At 46.2% G+C, this 22,992-nt stretch overlaps 1 protein-coding gene across 12 annotated transcripts in view; it reads right to left on the minus strand.

The window, feature by feature from the left end:
- The window catches only part of LOC142576732 (uncharacterized), a 114,276-nt gene that overhangs the window by 77,935 nt on the left and 13,349 nt on the right, over positions 1–22,992 (minus strand). For all 12 annotated transcript variants that reach the window (XM_075687004.1, XM_075687005.1, XM_075686997.1 and 9 more), the window contains 2 exons: positions 13,222–13,327; positions 1,272–1,431 (listed from right to left, as the gene is read on the minus strand). In XM_075687004.1, the coding sequence (XP_075543119.1) occupies positions 1,272–1,431; positions 13,222–13,327 (266 nt within the window). The remainder of the gene's footprint in view (positions 1–1,271; positions 1,432–13,221; positions 13,328–22,992) is intronic.

Consider the following 22,992-nt stretch of genomic DNA (forward strand, 5'->3'; position numbering starts at 1 on the left):
GCTCGTATCGTGTACTTCCTCTCGTCTTTTGTCCGGGTTGCGTTGCCCACCCGTAGGAACATGTTCAATCACCAACTCGCCCAGCTTGCCGTGTTAATACATTAATGGGCACACACTATATATATATGCACAATAACTGATGAACTGCACCGACAGCACATGCATAGTCGAAGCTGATTGCTTTGTGATAATGCAAAAGAGTAAGCAAGTTACTAGTGATAGTACATCTTTGCTACAGGGATTTCCAATGTATGGATCAGCTATGTTTCAAGCCTGGCGCACAGTAAGAAAAAATCTAGCGGAACTGTGCACACCCGTAAGCGATCAGGCAGAAAATAATCCTATAGTGACTGCACCGAAGAACTTTACTGAGTCATAAATGTGACAAGCCACTGCTTCAAAGTATTTGCCAAATAAAAAAAGAAGAGCAAAACATATTGATCCTAATTCAATTCATAAGTGGAAAGTTTGGATAGCTTGGAATGCGCTTAGCCCTGCTTTTAGAACAAGCACCATATACGCAGCTTGCGCAGTTTAATTTAATCAACTCCTAAAGTGCTTTTACATGTTCTCTGAAGCTGTGGCCAAAGCTTCGTGTCATCTACCCATCGAACATCTACAATATCTCCGAAAACAGTGCTTTGCTGAGCCACACTGGCATCATACACATCCATTGTGGACAGGGAGGCAACGGAGGCAGCTGAGGCAAGTAATGGACACATCATCACGTGATCAAACATGGCAGCGCCCATGGGATTGCCGCGAAAAGGGTCCAATAAGATTCTGAGTATAAATGCAAGAAACAGCTTGCTTCTAAAACAATAAAGTGATGACACTTAGTGGTGGACACTAAGTGTAAAATAACTTTTATTCTATAAAGGTAAAGTTCGTTGGTGTTTTTTTTTTTTTTCCTTATTGCCAGAATAAGGAGCATGCTACATTTTCTACATTGAATACATAAAAAGGTTCGTGCTCACTAGATTCTATAGTGTGTCGTTAGAATCTGGCAAATATTGCCAAATTAATCAACGGTGTGTTATGGCATTCTTTTTTCCTTTAGTTTAATTCAACCCATCAGATAATTCAATCAACTTCGTTAGTCCTGTGAGGGTTGTATTCAGGGAGGTTGACTGCATTCAAGTATTCGCACACCCCAAGTTGCAATGTTTTCATAAACACCCACAATTAGGATACGGGGGAGTATTTTTGTCAAGTAATGGTTAATGCATTTTTTGGTAAATGCTGCACAGCCACAGGCATGCAGTCCCTACCTGCAGTTCCCCAGTGGTAGGAGTTGGATAGGTGCCCCATGGCATAGCATTGGGCACTGTCTGCACCCATGGGGTGGGCACATTGGTGAACGCCGCCAGCGGAGGGGAGGATGATGGCCACAGCGGAACTGCACCATGCAGGGTTGCACACGTGGGTAACCTGGGCACACAGCACAGGTGTCCTGTATCCCACCTTTGGAAAACTATAATAAGAAACCTGAGGCTGGCAAACAACTTGAGAAGCTGAAAAACTGCTTGACAACTGTTGACACAAAAAATAATAAATGTAACATTAAGAGGGGGAAAGACTGACCTGTAGATCATAAAGCAATTGCAGGAAGCTAATAATATAGTGGACATTAAAGGCAGACTGTAACGAACTTTCATTTTAGCTAAATTAAATATAAATGAGCGGTAAACACTGCTGAAGCAATCTTTGCAAAGCTGCATGGTTGGCAATTGCCACATTTCACTATGAGCAGCCTTTGAATGACATCCAAGCAGACAATGCAAGCCCCTGGTGGTTAGCATACTTGACATAAATCCCCAAACATTGGCTCTGAAATGCGCGGCACACCACAGGCACGGCCTCATCCTGGAGGTCACGAGCCCCACTGGGTCTCGTCGTAGTGTTCCACATTCTGCGCCACTCCCAGTGAGCAGTAGCGGCAGCGTTTCTTGCTCTTTCGACATCAAAGGTATTTATCTTTGCAAGCTTTTTGTGAGATCTCCATTCATATTTTAACAGCAAAATATTGCACAGGTACTGCTCCATGTCTATACTATCTGAAACTGGGCTTCTGACAAAGTAAAATAATTTCGGTGCCGCTGCATTTTATAGGGATACTAAAAGCAAATATCAGCCCTTAGTTGCACAAAGAATTACACATGCAAACCTTGATTACGTTTCGCTTTCTGTCAATATGCATCCAGAAAAAGCCAAGAAAATTTGTGTGTGCTTTAAATGGTTATTTCGCATGATACAGAATGCCCACTACCGGGACAACAGGTACAGCAGCTCCAGTTAATGCAGATGCTGACTGCTTTCTTTTGCTCCAACAGGTGAGGTTTCTACCATCATGTTCACAATCTCATGATGATGATTAATTGATGTTATTGGCGCTAGGGCCACATATGGCCAAAGAGTGCCAAGCAAAAGATAATAAATGAATTGACGATGGCAGAACATGGCAAATATCAGGCTGTGTATCAGAATGTGAATGGTACATGTAACTTGGCTGTAGAGAGGCCTAAAAAATTGGTTGCTGTAAAGTGCGTAAAATTTACAGGCACTAAAATAATGAGAATGACTATTGATATATGCCATGACCATAAACGTTCCACTGCAAACGGATAATGCAGTAAACGTGTGAGTGACAGCAGCGCTCGTACCTCACCAATGAGCTCTTGAACACAAGTGCTGGGAGGTACATGCTTTACAAAGATCACAATCATCTGAATTATCAGTACTGTTTACTAAAGCCAGAAGTGTTGTTAATAAATGTAACGCTCTCTCATACACGATAGATACATGCAATGCAAATATAATCGCCTCAACTGAAACCTGCTTGCTCATGCATGCACTTGACTCGGGGATATTTCATGATGTGCATCAGTTCTGTTTACTGCTGCAACCGCACCGAGCATAAAGGAGAAGACGTGCTTCTTGCGGTTTCAAAAGACATGCCATGATCACCTATCCAAGTTAATAGCACTCTAAAAATAACATGGGTTACATTAAACGTAAGTAACTTTAAACCGATTCTTGGCACGTGTCATCAACCACTTTCTTCACCATCCACATTTATCAATGAACTGCATGACACCACCAAGGGAGTATATCCTCGTTTTCCATCCTACCCTTTGTTTTCGCTAGGTGTTAACTTTCCAAGCATAATGTGGAATACCCTGCCATTACATCTATCACCATTTTCGCAGCAGGCTGATGACTTATTTAATTTACGCTCAGGTTTTTCTTCTCTCATGCAATTAGTTAGCCACCAGGATTTCAAATAGCGTAGCCAACACCCTCGACTTGGTACTTATGATACATGCTGACCCTGCATCTCGCATCACATCCTTACCAGGAATTAGTGAACACCTCTTGCTCAATTTCATAATTAACGCTCATTTCCCTAAAAGATTCAAACACCGAAAAACCATACGCGACTATTGGAGAGCTAACTTTGCAGTAATAAACAATGAACTGTCTCATTTCTATGATGATTTTGTCAAAACATTTGATGATCATTCAGTCTAATCTAACTGGGATTTCTTTGCACTACAGTTCGCAGATTAACTGAGAAATACATCCCTAACTGCACAATCACTTCAAATGTGCAAGTGCCATGATACTCCGGTCATCTAAAATCCTTATCTAACCGAAAAAAGCACTTCTATCACTTAGCAAAATCATCCCCTACTGATGTGCACTGGGCAACTTATAAATCTGCTTCAGATATCCATATAGCAGCTCTAAAAACTGCTAAAGACAATTACTTATCTAGTACACTAACGTAAATAAATAATGTAAATAACGTAACGTAAACTGGGCACGGCAGCATCATCACGCTGTGGGTCGCATCTAATCCCTTCCTGTATTTTGTACAGATCTTTGGCCTGCTGATCACTGTCAACAACACGCGCGTGGAACCAGCAAACGTCATAGTGGCGCGTGAGCGGAATTCCCATCACTTCGAAGGACCGGATAATCTACAAGCATCATCATGGGCGAGGCTGCCTTTCCACCCAACGGAGACGTTACAGCGCCACCACGTGACCAGGGAGTGGATGACGACATTGACCGACTCCGCTACGAAAGGCTTTCCAGCGGACTTGTCTGGCACTGGGCACGGCGGCATCACCACGATGTGGGTCGCATCTAATTTCTTCCTGTATTTTGTACAGGTAAGCAAACAATACGGAAAGTGCTTTCGTACTGACGATCCATTCTTGGTGGTGTTGCCTGGCCCACGGTTGTTCAGTTCCGGAATATGTTGCTCACTGTTCGATGCTGCTTCATCTGTTCGAAGGTTACTACTGCTTTGTGGCGACATTGAAACTAACCCCGGCCCTGACCTCGCACAAATAGCAAAACAACTAATTGGGATTGCAATCGACATTAGGGAAATTAAAGAAAAATGCATTACCGATATTGACAAAAAATTTGATTCCTTGGCCAGTCTATAAATTAAGGTTACGTCGTGCCAGGAGCAAATTGCCTACCTTGAAGCAAGAACTGATGACCTGGAGAACCGAAGCAGAAGGTCTAATATTGTTTACGGACTACCTGAAGCTGAAGAAGAGAAAACCGAATCACTAGAGGGAGCTGTGAACAATGAGATAATAAAAGGTATTCTTGAGCTAGAACCAGTGGCTATAGAACGTATTCATAGGTTGGGACGGCCATTGCCTGGCAAAGTCAGGCCTGTTATTCTCAAGCTCCTAGATTGAAGAGACAAAATTACAATTCTGAAGCAGGGAAGCAAACTGAAAGGCACGAATTACTCTATTGGCGAGCATTTTTCAGTAAGAGTGCGGGAAATCAGAAGAAAACTATGGCAAAGCAGCAAAATGAATCGCGAAAACGGCGACAAAGCCTCGCTGGTATATAATAAGCTATATATTGTTGCATGTGGAAAGACACAGACAGAAGAGGCTATTTACAGGCTATTTACACTGGAGCCAGAGCACCAGGCCACCTTTCACTCGTGCCAAGGGCACAGACCCACTTCATTGTCGTTCTCGCGGCGGCTCATCCCTTGAGCATCGCTCGATGATATCGTAATACTACCCCCCGGCGGCAAAAGCGTCGTCACGGTGCTGTTAAATATCCAAGGGGCATGGAGAGTTGAAGGGTTTGAGTCGATAATGTGGACAATGTCACTGGTTGTCACAGCAGAGGACGTAGTGGGCGTGGCTAGAGCGATCTCGTAGGTGACATCGGTCACTTGGTGAAGCACGCGATATGGGGCCGTGTAGCAGGAAAGCAGTTTTTCACAAAGGCCAACTTTACGTGATTGTGACCAAAGCAACACGAGGGTGCCGGGCACAAAATTGACATCACGGTGACGGAGGTCATAGCGTTGCTTTTGTTTGTCTTGAGAGACTTGTAGACGAGTGCGCGCAAGTTGGCGAGCATGGTCAGCATGGGCGATAGCATCACGGGCATAAGCGCTAGTTGATCCTGTGGTAGACGGAAGCACAGTGCCCAGTGGTAGCGTCGGTTCATGGCCATACAAGAGGTAAAAAAAAGAAAAGCCAGCAGTGTCGAGACGGGAAGAGGTATACACAAAGGTGATGTAAGGTAGAGCCTGGCCCCAGTCACGGTGGTCGTCTGAAACGTATTTGGATAGCATGTCTGTAAGGGTGCGGTTCAAACGCTCAGTGACGCCGTTCGTTTTGAGGGTGGTAGGAGGTGGTATATTTATGCTGTATTGAGCAGGCACGCATGATGTCGTCAATGACTTTGGCTAAGAACGTACGGCCACGGTCTGTTAGCAATTGACGCGGAGCACCATGAATCAAAATGATATCATGCAGGAGGAAGTCTGCAACATTAGTTGCGCAACTGGTCGGAAGAGCGCGGGTTAAGGCGTAGCGGGTCACGTAGTCCGCCGCAACTGCAACCCACTTGTTTCCTGATGTAGATTCCGGAAATGGGCTGAGAAGGTCTAAGCTGACACGATGGAAGGGCTCGGCAGGGATGTGGAGCGGCTGCAGGTAACCACTGGGGAGCTGGGAAGGCGTCTGGCGTCGTTGGCAAAGTTCACAAGCGGCAACGTAACGTACAGAACGGGCAAGGCCCAGCCAGTAAGAACGGCGACGTACACGGTCATAGGTTTGAGATACGCCGAGGTGTCCTGCTGTTGGTGCGTCGTGAAGCTCTTCTAGAACGGTTGAGCTGTTTAGGTATAACATGTAGGAACTCAGAGCCGTCCGGATGAATGTTACGACGGTACAGAGTACTGTCGCGGAGGATGAAAAGGCGTAGTGTGGCGTCGGCCGGAGAGTGTTCAAAACGGTCGATGAGTGCTCTGATGTAGGCGTCACGACGTTGCTCGTCGGTGAAATGAAGCAGCTGCGACACAGAGAATACGCAAGCAGCACTGGTAATATTGGAGGAGTCAGGGTCGTCAACAGGGTAACGCGACAAGCTGTCAGCATCTTGGTGCAGGCAGCCAGACCTGTAGACCACGGAATATGAAAATTCTTGTAGCCTCAAAGCCCATCGACCAAGCCGGCCTGTAGGATCTCTTAGCAATGAGAGCCAGCAGAGAGCATGATGGTCAGTGACTACGGAAAAAGGGCGACCGTAAAGGTAAGGACGGAACTTCGCAACCGCCATGACTACATCAAGGCATTCTCGTTCCGTAATGGAATAGTTGCGCTCCGTTGGTGCTAGGAGGCGGCTCGCATAAGCAATAACGCGATCCTGGCCATGCTGACGCTGGGCTAAGACGGCACCTACGCCATAATCGCTGGCATCTGTACGCAATTTTGTAGGGGAATCAGGGTCGAAGTGGGTGAGAATGGGTGGTGAGGAGAGAAGAGTAACGAGACGAGAGAAGGCGGCGGCTTCTGCAGTACCCCACGAGAATTGTACGCCTTTCTTGAAAAGATTAGTGAGGGGTCAAGCAATTGCCACAAAATCTTGAATAAAATGACGAAAGTACGAACACAGCCCTACACAACTTCGAACGTCTGCGGCTGTTTTCGGAACCGGAAACTCTCTGACAGCGCGAGTTTTGTCGGGATCAGGCTGTACTCCGGAAGCGTCAGCGAGGTGACCCAGAAGAGTAATTTGTCGGTGGCCAAAACGACACTTGGATGAGTTAAGTTGCAGCTTCACCTTTCGAAATACATCAAGTATAGCTGTTAGACGCTCAAGGTGAGTGTCGAACGTGGGCGAGAAGACGATGACGGTCGTCGAGGTAGCAGAGACGTGGACCATTTGAAACCTCGGAGCAAGGAGTCCATCATACGCTCAAAGGTGGCAGGGGCGTTGCATAATCCAAACGGCATTACTTTAAATTGGTAAAGGCCATCAGGTGTGATGAACGCGGTTTTTTCTCTGTCCATATCGTCAACAGCAATCTGCCAGTATCCAGATCTAAGATCAATAGAAGAGAAATAGCTGGAACCATGGAGGCAGTCAAGGGCGTCATCTATACGTGGGAGCGGGTAGATGTCCTTCTTAGTAATGTTGTTCAGATGACGGTAGTCTACATAGAAGCGCCACGTGCCATCCTTCTTCTTAACCAACACTACAGGTGACGCCCAGGGACTCGAAGAAGGCTCAATGATGTTTTTGTCTAGCATTTTGTTGACTTCGCTTTGAATTACTCGGCGTTCCGACGCAGAAACTCGATACGGTCGTCGGTGAATAGGAGTAGCCTCGCCAGTAAGAATCCGATGCTTGACCGCAAGTGTCTAGCCTAAAGGGCGATCGTCGAAATTGAAAATATCTCTGTAGGATCATAATACTTGGTAAAGGTCTTCAGCCTGCGCAGAAGACAGGTCCATCGCAACCATTTTCTGTATCTTGGGGTCAGCGACCGAGGCTGGCACGATGGGCCTGCTAAGCTCGCAAGAAGCATCAGTCAATAAATTTGCCACGTGATGGTCGCCAAGACAATCAACGTTGGCAAGGCAAATACCTTGCGGTAGAATTTGCTTTGCCAATCCAAAGTTAAAGATAGGCATGAAAGTGCGGTTCGCATTAATAGTAAGCATACTGTGAGGCACGGTAACGTCATACTGTAGTGGAATGTCGGGCAGAGGAGTGACGAGGTACTCGCCATCAGGGACTGGTGGGGAAGACAAGAGTTCAATATAGGCTATTGATTTTGGCGGCAGGCAAATAAAGCCGGTGGGGCGTAGGCGGCACTGGGATGTGTCAGAAACTTCTGCGAGAATCGGCAACTCAAGGTGAAGGGTACTGGCAGAGCAGTCGATAAGAGCAGAATGCGCGGAGAGAAAATTGAGGCCGAGAATGAGGTCGTGGGGACAATGAGCAATCACGGTGAAGAGGACAGGAGTGTGGTGGCCGGCGATGCTGACGCGTGCCGTACACATGCTGATGATAGGCACAGTACTGCAATAGACCATATTCACACTATCAATCAAGTGATAGAGAAATGTGCAGAATATAACCAACCCTTATATATAGCTTTCATTGATTACGAGAAAGCGTTTGATTCAGTCGAAACCTCAGCAGTCATGGAGGCATTACGGAATCACGGTGTATATGAGCCATATGTAAAAATACTGGAAGATATCTATAGCGGCTCCACAGCCACCGTAGTCCTCCATAAAGCAAGCAACAAAATCCCAATAAAGGCGTCAGGCAGGGAGATACGATATCTCCAATGATATTCACAGTGTGTTTACAGGAGGTATTCAGAGACCTGGATTGGGAAGAATCGGGGATAAAAGTTAATGGAGAATACCTTAGTAACTTGCGATTCGCTGATGATATTGCCTTGCTTAGTAACTCAGGGGACCAATTGCAATGCATGCTCACTGACCTGGAGAGGCAAAGTAGAAGAGTGGGTCTAAAAATTAATCTGCAGAAAACTAAAGTAATGCTTAGCAGTCTCGGGAGAGAACAGCAATTTACAATAGACAGCGAGGCACTGGAAGTCGTAAGGGAATACATCTACTTAGGGCAGGTAGTGACGGCGGATCCGGATCATGAGACGGAAATAATCAGAAAAATAAGAATGGGCTGGGGTGCGCTTGGCAGGCATTCCCAAATCATGAACAGCAGGTTGCCATTATCCCTCAAGAGAAAAGTATATAATAGCTGTGTCTTACCAGTACTCACCTACGGGGCAGAAACCTAGAGGCTTACTAAAAGGGTTCTACTCAAATTGAGGACGACACAACGAGCTATGGAAAGAAGAATGATAGGTGTAACGTTAAGGGATAAGAAAAGAGCAGATTGGGTGAGGGAACAAACGCGAGTTAATGACATCTTAGTTGAAATCAAGAAAAAGAAATGGGCATGGGCAGGACATGTAATGAGGAGGGAAGATAACCGATGGTCATTAAGGGTTACGGACTGGATCCCAAGGGAAGGGAAGCGTAGCAGGGGGCGGCAGAAAGTGGTGGGCGGATGAGATTAAGAAGTTTGCAGGGACGGCATGGCCACAATTAGTACATGACCGGGGTTGTTGGAGAAGTATGGGAGAGGCCTTTGCCCTGCAGTGGGCGTAACCAGGCTGATGATGATGATGATGATGATGATGACGACAGTACTGCCATCCGCAATGCGGACGACGCGTGCCGATGCTGGGTTGAGGAGCTTGTTCAGTCGTCGTCGGAAGGCAGCACTCATAGTAGAAAGATGTATCCCTGTATCGCTGAGTGCCGTGACAAGATAGCCATCAACATCAACGTCAAGAAGGTTTTGGTTCGTGTTTAACGTGAGCAGAGGATTTGAGGGCAGTGTCGACAACGCAGCTTCACCTCCAGAAGCTGCAGTGTCAAGTTTTCCGACTGGGCCCGGGAGGCGATAGGCGGCAAAGAGAAGCGGCGGGGTTGGGGCGAACGAGACTGATGGCGTCGAGGTGAGGGCGAGCGGCTGCAGTGAAGGTTCGGAGCAGGGTCATCAGCGGCAGTGGGTTCATGGCGGGTGGCATAGGGAACAGAAGGTCCAAAGGTGCGGGAATAAGTGGCGGCATAAGTCCGAGGAGGCGGTGGCCATCGGTTGCGGCAGTGACGAGTGACATGGCCGATGCGACAGCAGTGGAAGCAGATTGGTCCGTCATCAGGCGTACGCCATTCGGACGTGCTGCGGCGAGATGTGGTAGAAATGGACTGTCAGGGACGAGGAGGGCCAGTAGAGAACTGGGGAACGCTGGGTTGGAGATGTTGAACACACGGAGTTCAGACCCATGTTCTCAAATTCCTGTCTGACTACAGCCTGAATCATGGCAATCGTGGTTGCTGGCGGATCAGGAGGCGTCGTGGAGAAAGCTGGCGAACAGGTGGCCTCGAGCTCGCTGCGAACAATACGGGTGACGTCGTCACAGGTGATGGCCTGACGCGGTTGACCCTCACATGTCGACGTAGCAGCGGTGTTGGGTAGCCGGGTGATGTGGTGTGTGAAACGGCGGCTCTTGGCTTGTTCAAGGCGACAGCATTCTTTAATGATGGCGTCGACTGTCGAGACGTTGCCGAAAACAAGCAAATTGAAAGCATCGTCGGCGATGCCTTTTAGAACATGTGACACTTTATCTGATTCAGACGTAGCATCGTCAGCTTTGCGGCATAGAGCCAAGACGTCGAAGATGTATGAAACGTACGGCTCTGTAGATGTGTGAACACGAGACGCAAGAGCCTTTCTCGCGGCAACCTTGCGGCCAATGGGGTCGCCGAACAATTCCCGTAGCTTTTCTTTGAAAGTGTCCCAACTGCTTATCTCGTCATGATGCGTTTGGTACCACGCGCGTGGGGTGCCGCCAAGATAAAAGATGACACTGGCGAGCATAATGGTTGGGTCCCACCTGTTATTAGCACTGGCATGTTCATATAGCTTGATCCATTTATCAACGCCCTGTCCCTCCAGGCCAGAGTCGCGATGTTGGGCAACCGTGACGATTGGAGCAGTCGGACCAGCCGAAGCCGTTGCAGAGGCGGGCTCGTCACCGGGAGGCATGGTGACAAGCTCGATGTACTGACCACTCCGGAGTTCCATGGCGAGGACGGGGATCGCTGACCTCCACCAGAATGTTACGTGTAGAAAAACACAGATGAAAGAGGCTATTTACAGGCTATTTACACTGCACTGGAGCCAGAGCACCAGGCCGACATTCACTCGCGCCAAGGGCACAGACCCACTTCGTCGTTGTTCTCACGGCGGCTCGTCCCTTGAGCATCGCTCGATGATATCGTAATAGTATTAACAACGTTCTACTACTCAATGGGCCTGAAAAATTGGGCCAGGAGAAATCACTCGGCAACTGATTTTCCCCTAAAACTGTATGCAAATAAAAAAATTTGAAAATATTTTTTTCCAATACGGCAATCGGAAAAGAGCACTTGAAATGAGCATTTTAGAATAAAAATGTCAACTTTGGCAGGTATGCCTTTTGTAGGCGGAGGATGAAAGCTAGCAAAATAAATGCAATTTTTTTTTTTTAATAATGGCGGATCAGAGATGAAGTCGCCCCCGTTACTGTAATTTTACAGACAGGAGGCAGTGCACATCCTGTGGCCCATGAATTTGTCAATATGTGGAGTAGATGAAGCGGTAGTCATTGGAGCAACACAATGGCTGCCAAGGGCAGCAGTGGGTCAAGTGATAAGATTAGGGAACCTGCAGTAGTAAAATGGATTCTGACACTGCAAGAAAGGGTAAATAAAGGAAGATTGTTAATGAGAGGCCTTTGACCTGCACTGAGCATATAAAACAGCCTGATGACAATCACGATCAAGTGATAAGGAATACGAGCTATGCTACGAGAGTAAGAACACTAAAAGGAAATAGAAGTTCAGTAAACATTAGCTATAACAAAGTTGATTTTCAAGCTGCCACTTCTTTCTAGCTTTTCATGGCCTTGACAGCAATCTATGCATTTAGAGACACTAAAGCAAGAGAACAATTTGAGCTGTCTTTTTAAATTACCCTTCAACCACACCAAATAGTCACTCTTCGCATGAGAATACGTTTGGTAAGCAGAAAAGACACAAAAATGAAAGAGGGGTGGCAACACCACTTTGAAATTCCCATGCTACTATTTTTAGTAGCGCTGTCATGCGTGCGCTTCACCTCTGTAGCTTTTTCCTTTCGTTGCTGCAAAAACTTATCCGCGTGTATAAGTGGCCATCAAGATTTTGCAACATGCCAGTTTTAAATTCCTGAAACGGAATGCTATGCTTAAGTGACTAGAAGCCAGATTCTGAAGTCACATGCAGTTGTCCAACAAAATTTGGCAGTGCATCCATCACTTAGAGATGATTGCCAATGTCAATGTGATTAGCAATCTAATTCATGATGGGGGTGTATATGCAGTGTAAATGGTGCAATGGTTATATGCCAATATCAGTGACATGCACACCCGTGCTACGGAGCAAGCTCTTTGCCAATGAGCAACACGTCCTAGTTACGAGTGACTTAAGCTGGCATAAAGGTGGTTCATTAAAGAGCAGCACAGGGTGGCATATACCTAGAGACACAAGGTGGGTGAGCACATGGCTGTAAGCATGGCTGAGCACATATGCAGCCACGCACCGTGCTTTAGAGGTAATCTGCCGCCCAATGTGCAAAGAGTGGGCGTGCCAAAACAGCGTGGCATCATGCAAGCTGTCTTCCTGTGGGTTGGAGGTTGCATAATGTCAACTTTCGTTGCCCCAATGGAGCGAGAGGCAGACGAAGCATTCTCTCCCACTGCTGGCACTTTTCATGGTAACGTCGTCTCAGTGCGGGCCACGCTATCAGCCGCGGGGGCGGAGTGCACGCGAAAGCGGGGCTGGTTTCGCTTCATTTGTACCGCCGATGCGGAGATATTGTCGACATGGCATGAAACCATATCATTCGTCACTGACTGCCACATTCATCAAAATGAATTGCTTTCTCATTCAAATTTGCTTTCTTCGATTGCCAGGTAATTCAGAAAATTCTGTGGCCCCTTTCCAGGTAAGAAAAATCGATTGGCAACCATACTTATTTGCATAAAAGGTAAAATTTCAATACAAAAAAATTTTGTGGTAATGAAGGACATTGTCAATTTTACCGACTTCATTATATAGAGGTTTACCTGTAGTATGAGAAATTAATTTTGGACATTCTAACTTCAGACACAAGTGCTCATGAAATGCAATGTTTATCCACAAACAAACAAAAAAATAAAGATCTGGGCAAAAGTGAGCTGAACATATGTACTAAAGCTTGAAAGATATACGCTGTGCAGTTCAGCAGTGAACACTCGACAAAGGGTCATACCCGCTGTGCAGTGGTGCTGCAGGCATGGTTGCTGGCATTGATGGGGGGCCATGGGTGACAGGCAGTGTAGACGGAGTACCCCAGGGCTGCTCTGGCTGCTGAAAACCTGCAGGAGCACAACAATAGCTACAGATCAATGCTTGCTACCAGTACAGTTGCATATCACTAAACAGCTGAACATCATGCATTCAACATGACAATACCTTTGTTACGCCCGATATTCATTATAAGAATATATTCATTACGCGCTGGTATTGGGGAGGAACATCTTCAGGGTGTCTACCAATTGACATTTCCAAATTCCCTGAGTTTTCCAGGTTTTCCCTGAGTGCCACTGCAAAATTCCCTGAGTGACAAAGAACTATGTTTTATGTCAAGAAGGGCTGAAACCATATTGCCCGATGCTGTCACTCTCTAGTAAGCATATGAAAAAAAATTTAAATTCTGAAATACGAATAAAAAGGAGATGCATACAGAACCAAAACTTTTCGAATATGAACTATTTCTATAAACTGATAGCAAGCTCAATGGTATGAGGCCCGAAGTTTGTCACAATTGATATTCTCTCTGAACAGCTCGTAAGTCAACCTCAACTGTCCTGACATATATGTCAGGGCAGTTGAGGTATACTCTCAGCCTGGGCACGACGCCTCAGTTTTATGTTTCACTGCTTTAAAGAGTTTATTTTGGTTTGGATGAGGGACATCTGCATCTCAGCATCGGCCAACATTTTGTTTTTTGAGCTCAAGCTCCTTTAAAACGGTGGCAGCACACTTCCTTTCCCGTTCATTCCTCAATGCGTAGGTCCTTTCGGTTCTTGTCCTCCTTCCGCCACTCGTTCGCCCCACGGACCATTTGAAGCAGCTTCTTGGTAAGTTGCACAGTCCACGTCCGATTTTTCAAACTCCCTAGGGGCCACGAAAACCACAGGAACATTCAAAAACGCTCTGAAGGCATGTCGGTACACGTATTAGGCATATCGGTGCTTGCGCTGTGACAGGAAATATAATGTGCACGCATGTATAATTAAGGAATACATACTGCATCCCGTGGGAATAGTCCCTTCCCACGTTTGTTATGCTTCACTGCAATACTTTTGCATCATCATCATCATCAGCCCACTGCAGGGCAAAGGCCTCTCCCATACTTCTCCAACTACCCCGGTCATGTACTAATTGTGGCCATGTCGTCCCTGCAAACTTCTTAATCTCATCTGCCCACCTAACTTTCCGCCGCCCCCTGCTACGCTTCCCTTCCCTTGGAATCCAGTCCGTAACCTTTAATGACCATCGGTTACCTTCCCTCCTCATTACATGTCCTGCCCATGCCCATTTCTTTTTCTTGATTTCAACTAAGATATCATTAACTCCAGTTTGTTCCCTCACCCCATCTGCTTTTTTCTTATCCCTTAACGTTAAACCTATCATTCTTCTTTCCGTAGCTCGTTGCGTCATCCTCAATTTAAGTAGAACCCTTTTCGTAAGCCTCCAGGTTTCTGGCCCGTAGTTGAGTACTGGTAAGACACAGCTATTATACACTTTTCCCTTGAAGTTAATGGCAACCTGCTGTTCATGATCTGAGAATGCCTGCCAAACGCACCTCAGCTCATTTTTATTCTTCTGCTTATTTCAGTCTCATGATCCGGATCCGCGGTCACTACCTGCTCTAAGTAGATGTATTCCCTTACCACTTCCAGTGCCTTGCTACCTATCGTAAACTGCTGTTCTCTTCCGAGACTGTTAAACATTACTTTAGTTTTCTGCAGATTAATTGCATACTTTTGCATATGCTTCACTAAGTAACATTTCTGTACAGAGGCAAAGCTGACTTTCGGGAACCGGCATTATGCAATGCACCATGCTTTCCAAGCTCCTAAGCCAATTGCGAGGACCACAAAGGCGGAGTCCGTGCCATTGCTGACAGCAGCGAATTCTTTCAATAAAAAACACGGCACTCAACGGCAAGATGCTTCATAGCGAACATCGCAGTAGCTAGGCCTAGCTTTGCTGCAGTGGTGGCTACGGTTGCCAGCGGATCTGCGTGCTAGAGCGCCGTTGGAGGCGGCAAGGTAATCAAAATGGCAGCAGTGGTGGCTTTGATTAATGCCATTTCAGTCCTGTAGTCACAGTAGAACGTCCAGAAAATCAGACGGCGAAGAGTTCTTGCATCCGAAATTTCAGACGTTCTGATACACTGACTCTGTGGAGTACGTGGTGGTACCGCGAAGCTGTCCAAATTATCGGGAATCCAGAAAGTCAGTCGTTGGCTGTACACTGGCAACTCCTGCAGCCGACGACAGGGCGTCAAAGTCAATTCATTACGATTCCTGTCTGTTACTAGACTTTCGACCCTTTCAATAAAATTACAGCTAATTTTCCCTGATTGAGGCACAAATTCCTTGAGTTTTCCCTGACTATTCAAAATCCCTGAGCATTCCCTATTTTCCCGGTTTGTAGACACCCTGACCTTACACTTTCTTTGTTATATACAACAATTAATTGTATCCATGTTTGCTGTACAGTCAAACCATAATATAACAGACTTGGATAAAGCGAATTGTTTTATACAGTCGAACTTCGATAATTCGAACTCAAAGGGGCCCGAAAATTTGTTCAAATTAAAACAAGGACTGAAGTTCAGTGTTCGACGGAAGCCCGTCTGGTCGGGATGAAACATGGTTAAAAGGTAAACAAAAACCCGGGGCACTTCGCCGACCTGTAATCTGTAATCTGAATCTGTAAAACAAAGACTTGTATTTGAAGTATTCGTGAGCCATAGCATGATGCACGAGCGCTGCGAGTCGTGAAATATCACAGTGCGCAAGCACACAGCAAGCGATGACCACGAATCTGCCCACATCCGCCAAAGCAAACTTCAAGGAGCAGGCTAAGCAGGCGCCGGGCTGGCGGGGCCAACACATAGGCGGATGCGCGTGGAGACCGTTGAATATGAGGGAGTTACGAGGGAGTCAGAGGGAGGGCTTGCCTGCCAGCTTGCTGGATGGCACTAATTACCTCTGCCACCTACTGCCACCAAATCATTGGAGTTGGCGAGGCCAGGATTGGGCCTCTGCTGCTGCTTCCCTCTACGTGCTCGCGTGTTTCTTTCCTTCGTCTGTTGACAGAGCAGCGCTGTGTTTACCTTCTTCATCCTGCGTTCTTAATGTGAGTCACGTTTCATCAAGATGACGAAGTCGTTGCCACTGATCATAACCATGTTGGTGCACTCCCTTTTGTTGCGGCATCGCTGCATTCAAAAGACGAGGAGAATGAAGTACTGGGTGTCACTTTTGCGTCCTTGTATTCAGGATCTGTCTTGTCATACAGATCATCCCCATCATCAACCTGGTTACGCCCACTGCAGGTCAAAGGCCTCTCCCATACTTCTCCAACTACCCTGGTCATGTACTAATTGTGGCCATGTTGTCCCTGCAAACTTCTTAATCTCATCCGCCAACCTAACTTTCTGCCGCCCCCTGCTACGCTTCCCTTCCCTTGGAATCCAATCTGTAACCCTTAATGACCATCGGTTATCTTCCCTCCTCATAACATGTCCTGCCTATGTCCATTTCTTTTTCTTGATTTCAGCTAAAATTTCAATAACTCGCTTTTGTTCCCTCACCTAATTTGCTCTTTTCTTATCCCTTAATGTTACACCCATCATTCTTCTTTCCATAGCTCGTTGCGTCGTCCTCAATTTAAGTAGAACCCTTTTTGGAAGCCTCTAGGTTTCTGCCCCATATGTACTGGTACGTACGTACTGGTAGGACACAGCTCAGACACATACAGAATCGGATATCAATCAAATCAAATCAATTTTATTCTCCAGTTTACGTGCTGGATGGTCATTTTGGGCTAAAAGTTACATACGTAGCTTGATGTGACCCAAAAGACCAGACAAGGTAGTAGTACAGCAAACAGTGTGTGTACATGTACAACATTTCACATATAATTCCAGTGCACCAGCACATGCTACCTGATAAGATATAAAAAATGATATGGTTAATAAAAATCGGGCCCCTCGGTTAACCGCCTTTTTTCTTGTTCTTACATAACAAGGGTCTCGACCCTGGCAACATTGATGCCTTCAGGTAGCATGTGCAGGTTTATTGACCAGTTGCCTTCACCCAGAAAGATCACATACTCGTGACGCCTGCAGCAGAAAGGATGTTCCACATCCGCCGCCAAGGTTTGTGAGTAGTGGCGCTGGCTAATACTCCCAAGGTTAGTTCTCGTAGTAACACATAAATACCCAAAAAAGTGGATGGGGGAACCGCGCCGCGGTAATACAACTGGTTTGAGCATCGCATGTGTAATGCGAAGACGTGGGATCGTTCCCCACCTTCGGCAAGTTGTTTTTTCATCCACCTTTATTGCCATTAATTTATCATTTCTCTAATTCAATAAGTAAGTACAAGTTCCTCTAATATTTCCTTGGTGTCTTCGTTGGCTTCTCATGATACGATAACGCATATGCCATTTGTGACCTGGAAGTACCAGTTGCACAGCATTAATGAAAGGAAAGGCATGCAAGATCAATGACAATTACTGTTGTGGGTCAAATATTGCAGTTGAACCTCAATATAAGGAAGTTGTACTTACAGTGAAAAACTTCGTTAAATCATGAATCTTGTTAATTCGAGTTTTTTTTTTTTTAAGTTTCAACATTATCAGCAACTTCACAAATTCCCAGAGCATTCCCAGTGGATGGCATCTTGTTAGTAAGCACTTATAAACAAACTGCAATGTCACTCCACAATAGCGCGGTTATGAGTGCCAGCATGTGCGGTGCAGATTGCGCTGAGAGCAATGCATCGACATGGCTCACAAAATCCAAGATTTTTTTGTGTTGCATCGCGCGGCAGGCACCAAAAATCTTGAATGCCATGGCTGACCATACTTAGTACCCCCAGCCGGCGCCCACAAATAAGAAACAACAGTGTAAGGAGAGACAGGTATCTGTCCAGAAAAAAAAAAAAGGCAAGTCACAGCAAGGAGACAGCTGCACGAAGTAAGGTTCATAATTTTATCAGTGTCAGGCACGCTCAGGTAAAGGATCTCACTCTATGACCATGAACTCGCTGTCACAACGTGAGCGAGTGCTTTGCACTGTGTCTAGGAAACTTGAGATTACACGATTGCCAACATTAGACACGCAGGAACACAATGCACATCAAGGCACCAAACATCTAGGCTCGCACTTTGCACTTGCCGCGGAGATTACCTCCCAGAACTGGCGCGTGGCCCTCATCCTGGTGAGAAAGGCTTGCGCACCTGCCTCCCCCAAATCCCTGCCCGTGCTTGATCACGTTATCACATGTTAACTCCCTCCCTGTCCCCCATGCGCAGAAGGAATCGTCAGCGCTTGTGTTTCTCTGAGCGCTATGAGGAGCCGTCGGCCCACGGCCTCTGCAAGTTGTTTACCAACGTAACAAACGGCACAGCAGTGTTTCCTGCCTGCTGTGTCCTGGCGCACATGCTTTGATGCCATTTTTTTCTGCTCAAACTTTTCATGCAGAAGGACGCTTGAAGTAACTTTTGCCTCGACTGACATTTTCATATATTTTTTCTTTGCCAGATTTACTAGCCATACGGCTGCAAGCATGTGCTTTAAAATGGCCGAACATTTTGTTAAATCAAAACCGTGTCAGGATATTACTTTGTTAAATCGGGAAGAAAAATATACGGTTTTCTGTGCAACCAAGATCGAAAAATGAAGATAGTTTGTTACATTGTGAATTTTATTAAATCAAGGTTCATTATATCGAGGTTTAACTGTAAACTGTTTATACAACATTCAATGCTTTGCCTTTGGGCAAAAGTGCCAATTATTTCTTTGCAATAACGCATCTTTATCTTGGTACAGGCCTTTCTGCCCTTTCTTGGGTGTACTTTCTGCAGTAGATGCAATGGCGTTGAGGGAAGTGAAATGGACCGGGTCCAGAGAATCTCGCACATTGAAGGTGCCATCTTAAGCAACACTAAACAATAGTTCAATGCACAGGCAAAAATTACTGCCCACTATGCCTACTTTAGTTTTCAATAAATTAATTGCTTTCCCATTTTTCCCATTGCAGATAACAAATTTGTATACAATGAACTTATCACAAATGTTTTATAGGCAAGCTTGGGGCATATCAGATAACTTAACAGTATATTAAAAACTTTTATGGCATAAGCCTGTCCGTTATGATTGGGTTCGTCTATATCGAGGTGTGGACGTAAAGCCGATCAGCATAGATTACACTAGCTGTACACACTGATGTGATCTGAACATGTGCTTCCCTTTCATTGAATATAATTATAAGCTACATGGAGTGTTTTTCCAGTATTTATGGTATGGAATGCACATAACTGAAGTGTCTTGTGTTGTGCGCGCTGATTTAGGGAATCACAGCATTCCAATGCGTGCCTAAGGCCAGAAGGCAGTGGATTACCTATCTTATGGGATGCACTGACTTCTCATTACATCAACACTCATCACGCACCCTTATAACAAGTGCAGAATACTGAAAACACTCAACAAAGAATACCTCATCAGCAAAGGGGTACGAGCGGCCTTTAAAGGGACCGACAAACCATATTCAAGCACTCCCCTTTTCTTGGCGCAATGGAGAGCATGCTGTGGAAAGCATACTGTTATCATTTGTTCACAACTTACATATTTATCTTGATTGTGGCTTTCCTACTGGTTGCATATTTCATGACTTCTCTAAAGCCTTTGACAAAGTTAACCATTTGTTAGTGTTACATAAACTAGGCTTACTAAGTATAGACCCGGCAGTAATCAAATGGATTCATATGTTTCTTCTTTCTCAAGGTCAATTTGTCACCACTAATGATCCTACATCTAACATGATCTCAATAGAACCAGGCACTCCTCAGGGCTGTGTTTTGGGTCCCCTGTTATTCTTACTATGTATATATAAATGACTAACTCGTGAACATTCCCTTACATATATACCTGTTTGCCTGATGATTGTGTCATATATCATAATATAACCAGTACCGCTGACGTCACTACCCTTCAGACAGATATTAATCACATTTACAACTGGTGCTGCATGTGGCACATGGAACTTAAAGGGAAGCTGAAGAGTCTGTCGAATTCAATAAGACGCTCACATACGGATGCGGGAACCTTATAAACCATGTAGGTAAAATTTGGGTTTTTTTTTTCAATTAGGAGCAACGTAATCGTCGGTTAAAATTGCGCTGTAGCTCCGCCCCCCGTAGAATGCCGCGCGCTGCTGCTGCTGCTGACGATGCGAGCGGAGACCGGAAACCGCGGTGTTGTGACGTCAACTCTAGTGTTTTGTTCCTTCGCAGCCTGCGCAACCGTGCCTGACCGGGCTTGTTTCTGCATGCGTGCCATCGTAATCTGCTTCGATCAACCTTGCATTCCTTTGTTGGTGCGTCTGCGTGTATGTAGAGTGGTAGTATACGGCCAGCCCTGCAATTCGGCCTGGGCAGTTGCTGTATATGGCCACAGAATGAGAGAGGACTACTTGCCACTAGCAGGCTTTCTAAACGCAGTGCGAAAAGATCGGAGCAACGAAAACAAAGACGGCACGAGTGCGGACTGACTTATGATAACTGGTGTTGGAAGGCCTTATGAATACACGAACTCGCCCAAACCTGGATTTCGATTTACTGCGAGCTCCTTCAAGTTAGCACGCTGAACGGAAGGTGCATGTTTATCTCCCGCCCTTGACACAGATTTCATCGCAAAGCGCCGCGAATTTTCTATTTGCACGTGTGTTGTAAAACAGCCTGCATGCAGCTACCATAACGCAGTGCAAATGTAGAGTTTGCATGTGCTGGAAAGCCGGCGCACGCCAGGACGCTACGCTCCCCCCTTCTCTCACGCACAGCGAGAAACCGACAGTCTCACGTAGCCGACGGAATTCGCCGCCTTTACGACTTCGGTTACGAGTAGTGTGCGGATGGCGCACAGATGAAGGTCAGTACACGTACTGCATGAACAGGGAAGCTTTTCACGCGTTTAAACCATCTTTGTAGATTGCCGACAGCTTTGGACAGCGCAAAAATGCTGACGATCGCATCCCCGCTTACGTTCCACGAGGAAGCATGCAGGAACACAACACTACAGTTGTTTGACCGGAAACGAGCTCACTAGATCGGCGAAATATCGGCGAGATCACTAGATCGCTTTGCAAAAAACATACTCACCAAAGAGCATTTCCAGAGGAGATCCCAAGACTTCGCTTTCGTTCACGTCGAAAGCACTGCTCGCACCAGCATCGTTTGCTTCTTCGAGAGGCCGGCTCTTCGCAATGTCATCATCACTGCTAGCCTCATACGCATGCTCGTACGCTTGCTGATGCGCGCAAGCTCATGTTGTGCACCCACGCTTGCACAGACAGAGCGGCACGGCTCGTACGGTTTAAACTCGGTGCAATCTAGGTGAACAGCTCCTCTCTGTTATCGCGCGCATATCTTCCTTATTGCTGTCATCTCCTCGTTGTGGCGCATGCAATAAGGGTCTCCCGTCGCCCCTCCAATGACGGACGTTTTTCTCATCGATGCCGAAGTCTCACTTGGCTTGAACGTTTGACGACGCCTCTGTGGCTAGCACAACTTTTCATTTGAAAGCAACACTATAGTGGAATCGCCTGTTTGGTGCCATTACGGTAACGCCACATCGCACAGCGATACGATACAACTCAAGATGCTGACGTCGCTCGTGTACTTTAGTTCGTTACTCGCGCAGCTAGTAGTGGCTGCGATACCGACTTTTCTAGACGGCACTAGCTATGCACCATATTCATCATTTTTCAATTACAAACTGGCGAAGTTTTTAAAATCCTCGAATCTAAGTCGACGCTAGAGTTTGACATATGATTATTTTAAAAGAAACTATCGGCCTAGATTCGAATAAATATGGTACTTACCCAAGTATTGGGAGGCTCCACCATTAAGAGGCTACGATAACTAGCTAGTCTGAGTCTAGGGCCACAGCACTGCTTTAGTGCTTTCTGTATCTGTGGCTTCAGTATAGGCATTACATCACTGTCTCCACTCAGACAAAGGTGTAAACATTTAAATTAATATTGTTTAAGTTCTGGGGTTTAATGTGCCAACACCACGATATGATTATCAAGCGTGCCAAAGTGAAGGATTCCAGATAAATTTTGACCATCTAGTGTTTTTCAACGTGTACCTAAATATAACTATGCGAGCTGTTTTGAATTTCACCCGTATCTCGAGACAGAGCCTGTGACCTCAATCTCAGCAGCACATTATAGCCACAGGGCTGCAGCGGCAAGTCACGTTAACATTTCCAATGTTGGCCACTCCTTACTACGTGGATCTTTTATATACAGTAGAACCCTGCTGTTACGTTCCTCACTGCTCTGTTTTCCCGGCTGCTACGTCGTTTTCATCCGGTCCCGGCATAGCTTCCATAGGATCCAATGTATAAGGAACCCCACTGTTACGTAGTAGCTGTGAAAGCTTTCCCGCATGATACGTCGCAACTTCGCCCCCCGAACTTGCCTGGGCTAAAGTAGGAAACGCGCTCCAACCGCCATTTTGGCTTTTGACGAGTTTTGGCCGGGCTTGGCTATGGAACTGGCTGCAAGAAGCCACACGCCAGTTCGAGAGGCCGCCATCGAACTAACGTGCGGCTTCTTGCAGCCAGTTCCATAGCCAAGCCCGGCCAAAACTCGCCAAAAGCCAAAATGGCGGTCACATACGACGACTACGTCGCCGTGGATGCTGTCGTCGTGACGTCAGAGTGTCAGAGCAT

Source organism: Dermacentor variabilis, chromosome 3, assembly GCF_050947875.1.
Source record: "Dermacentor variabilis isolate Ectoservices chromosome 3, ASM5094787v1, whole genome shotgun sequence".
Lineage (NCBI taxonomy): Eukaryota > Metazoa > Arthropoda > Arachnida > Ixodida > Ixodidae > Dermacentor > Dermacentor variabilis.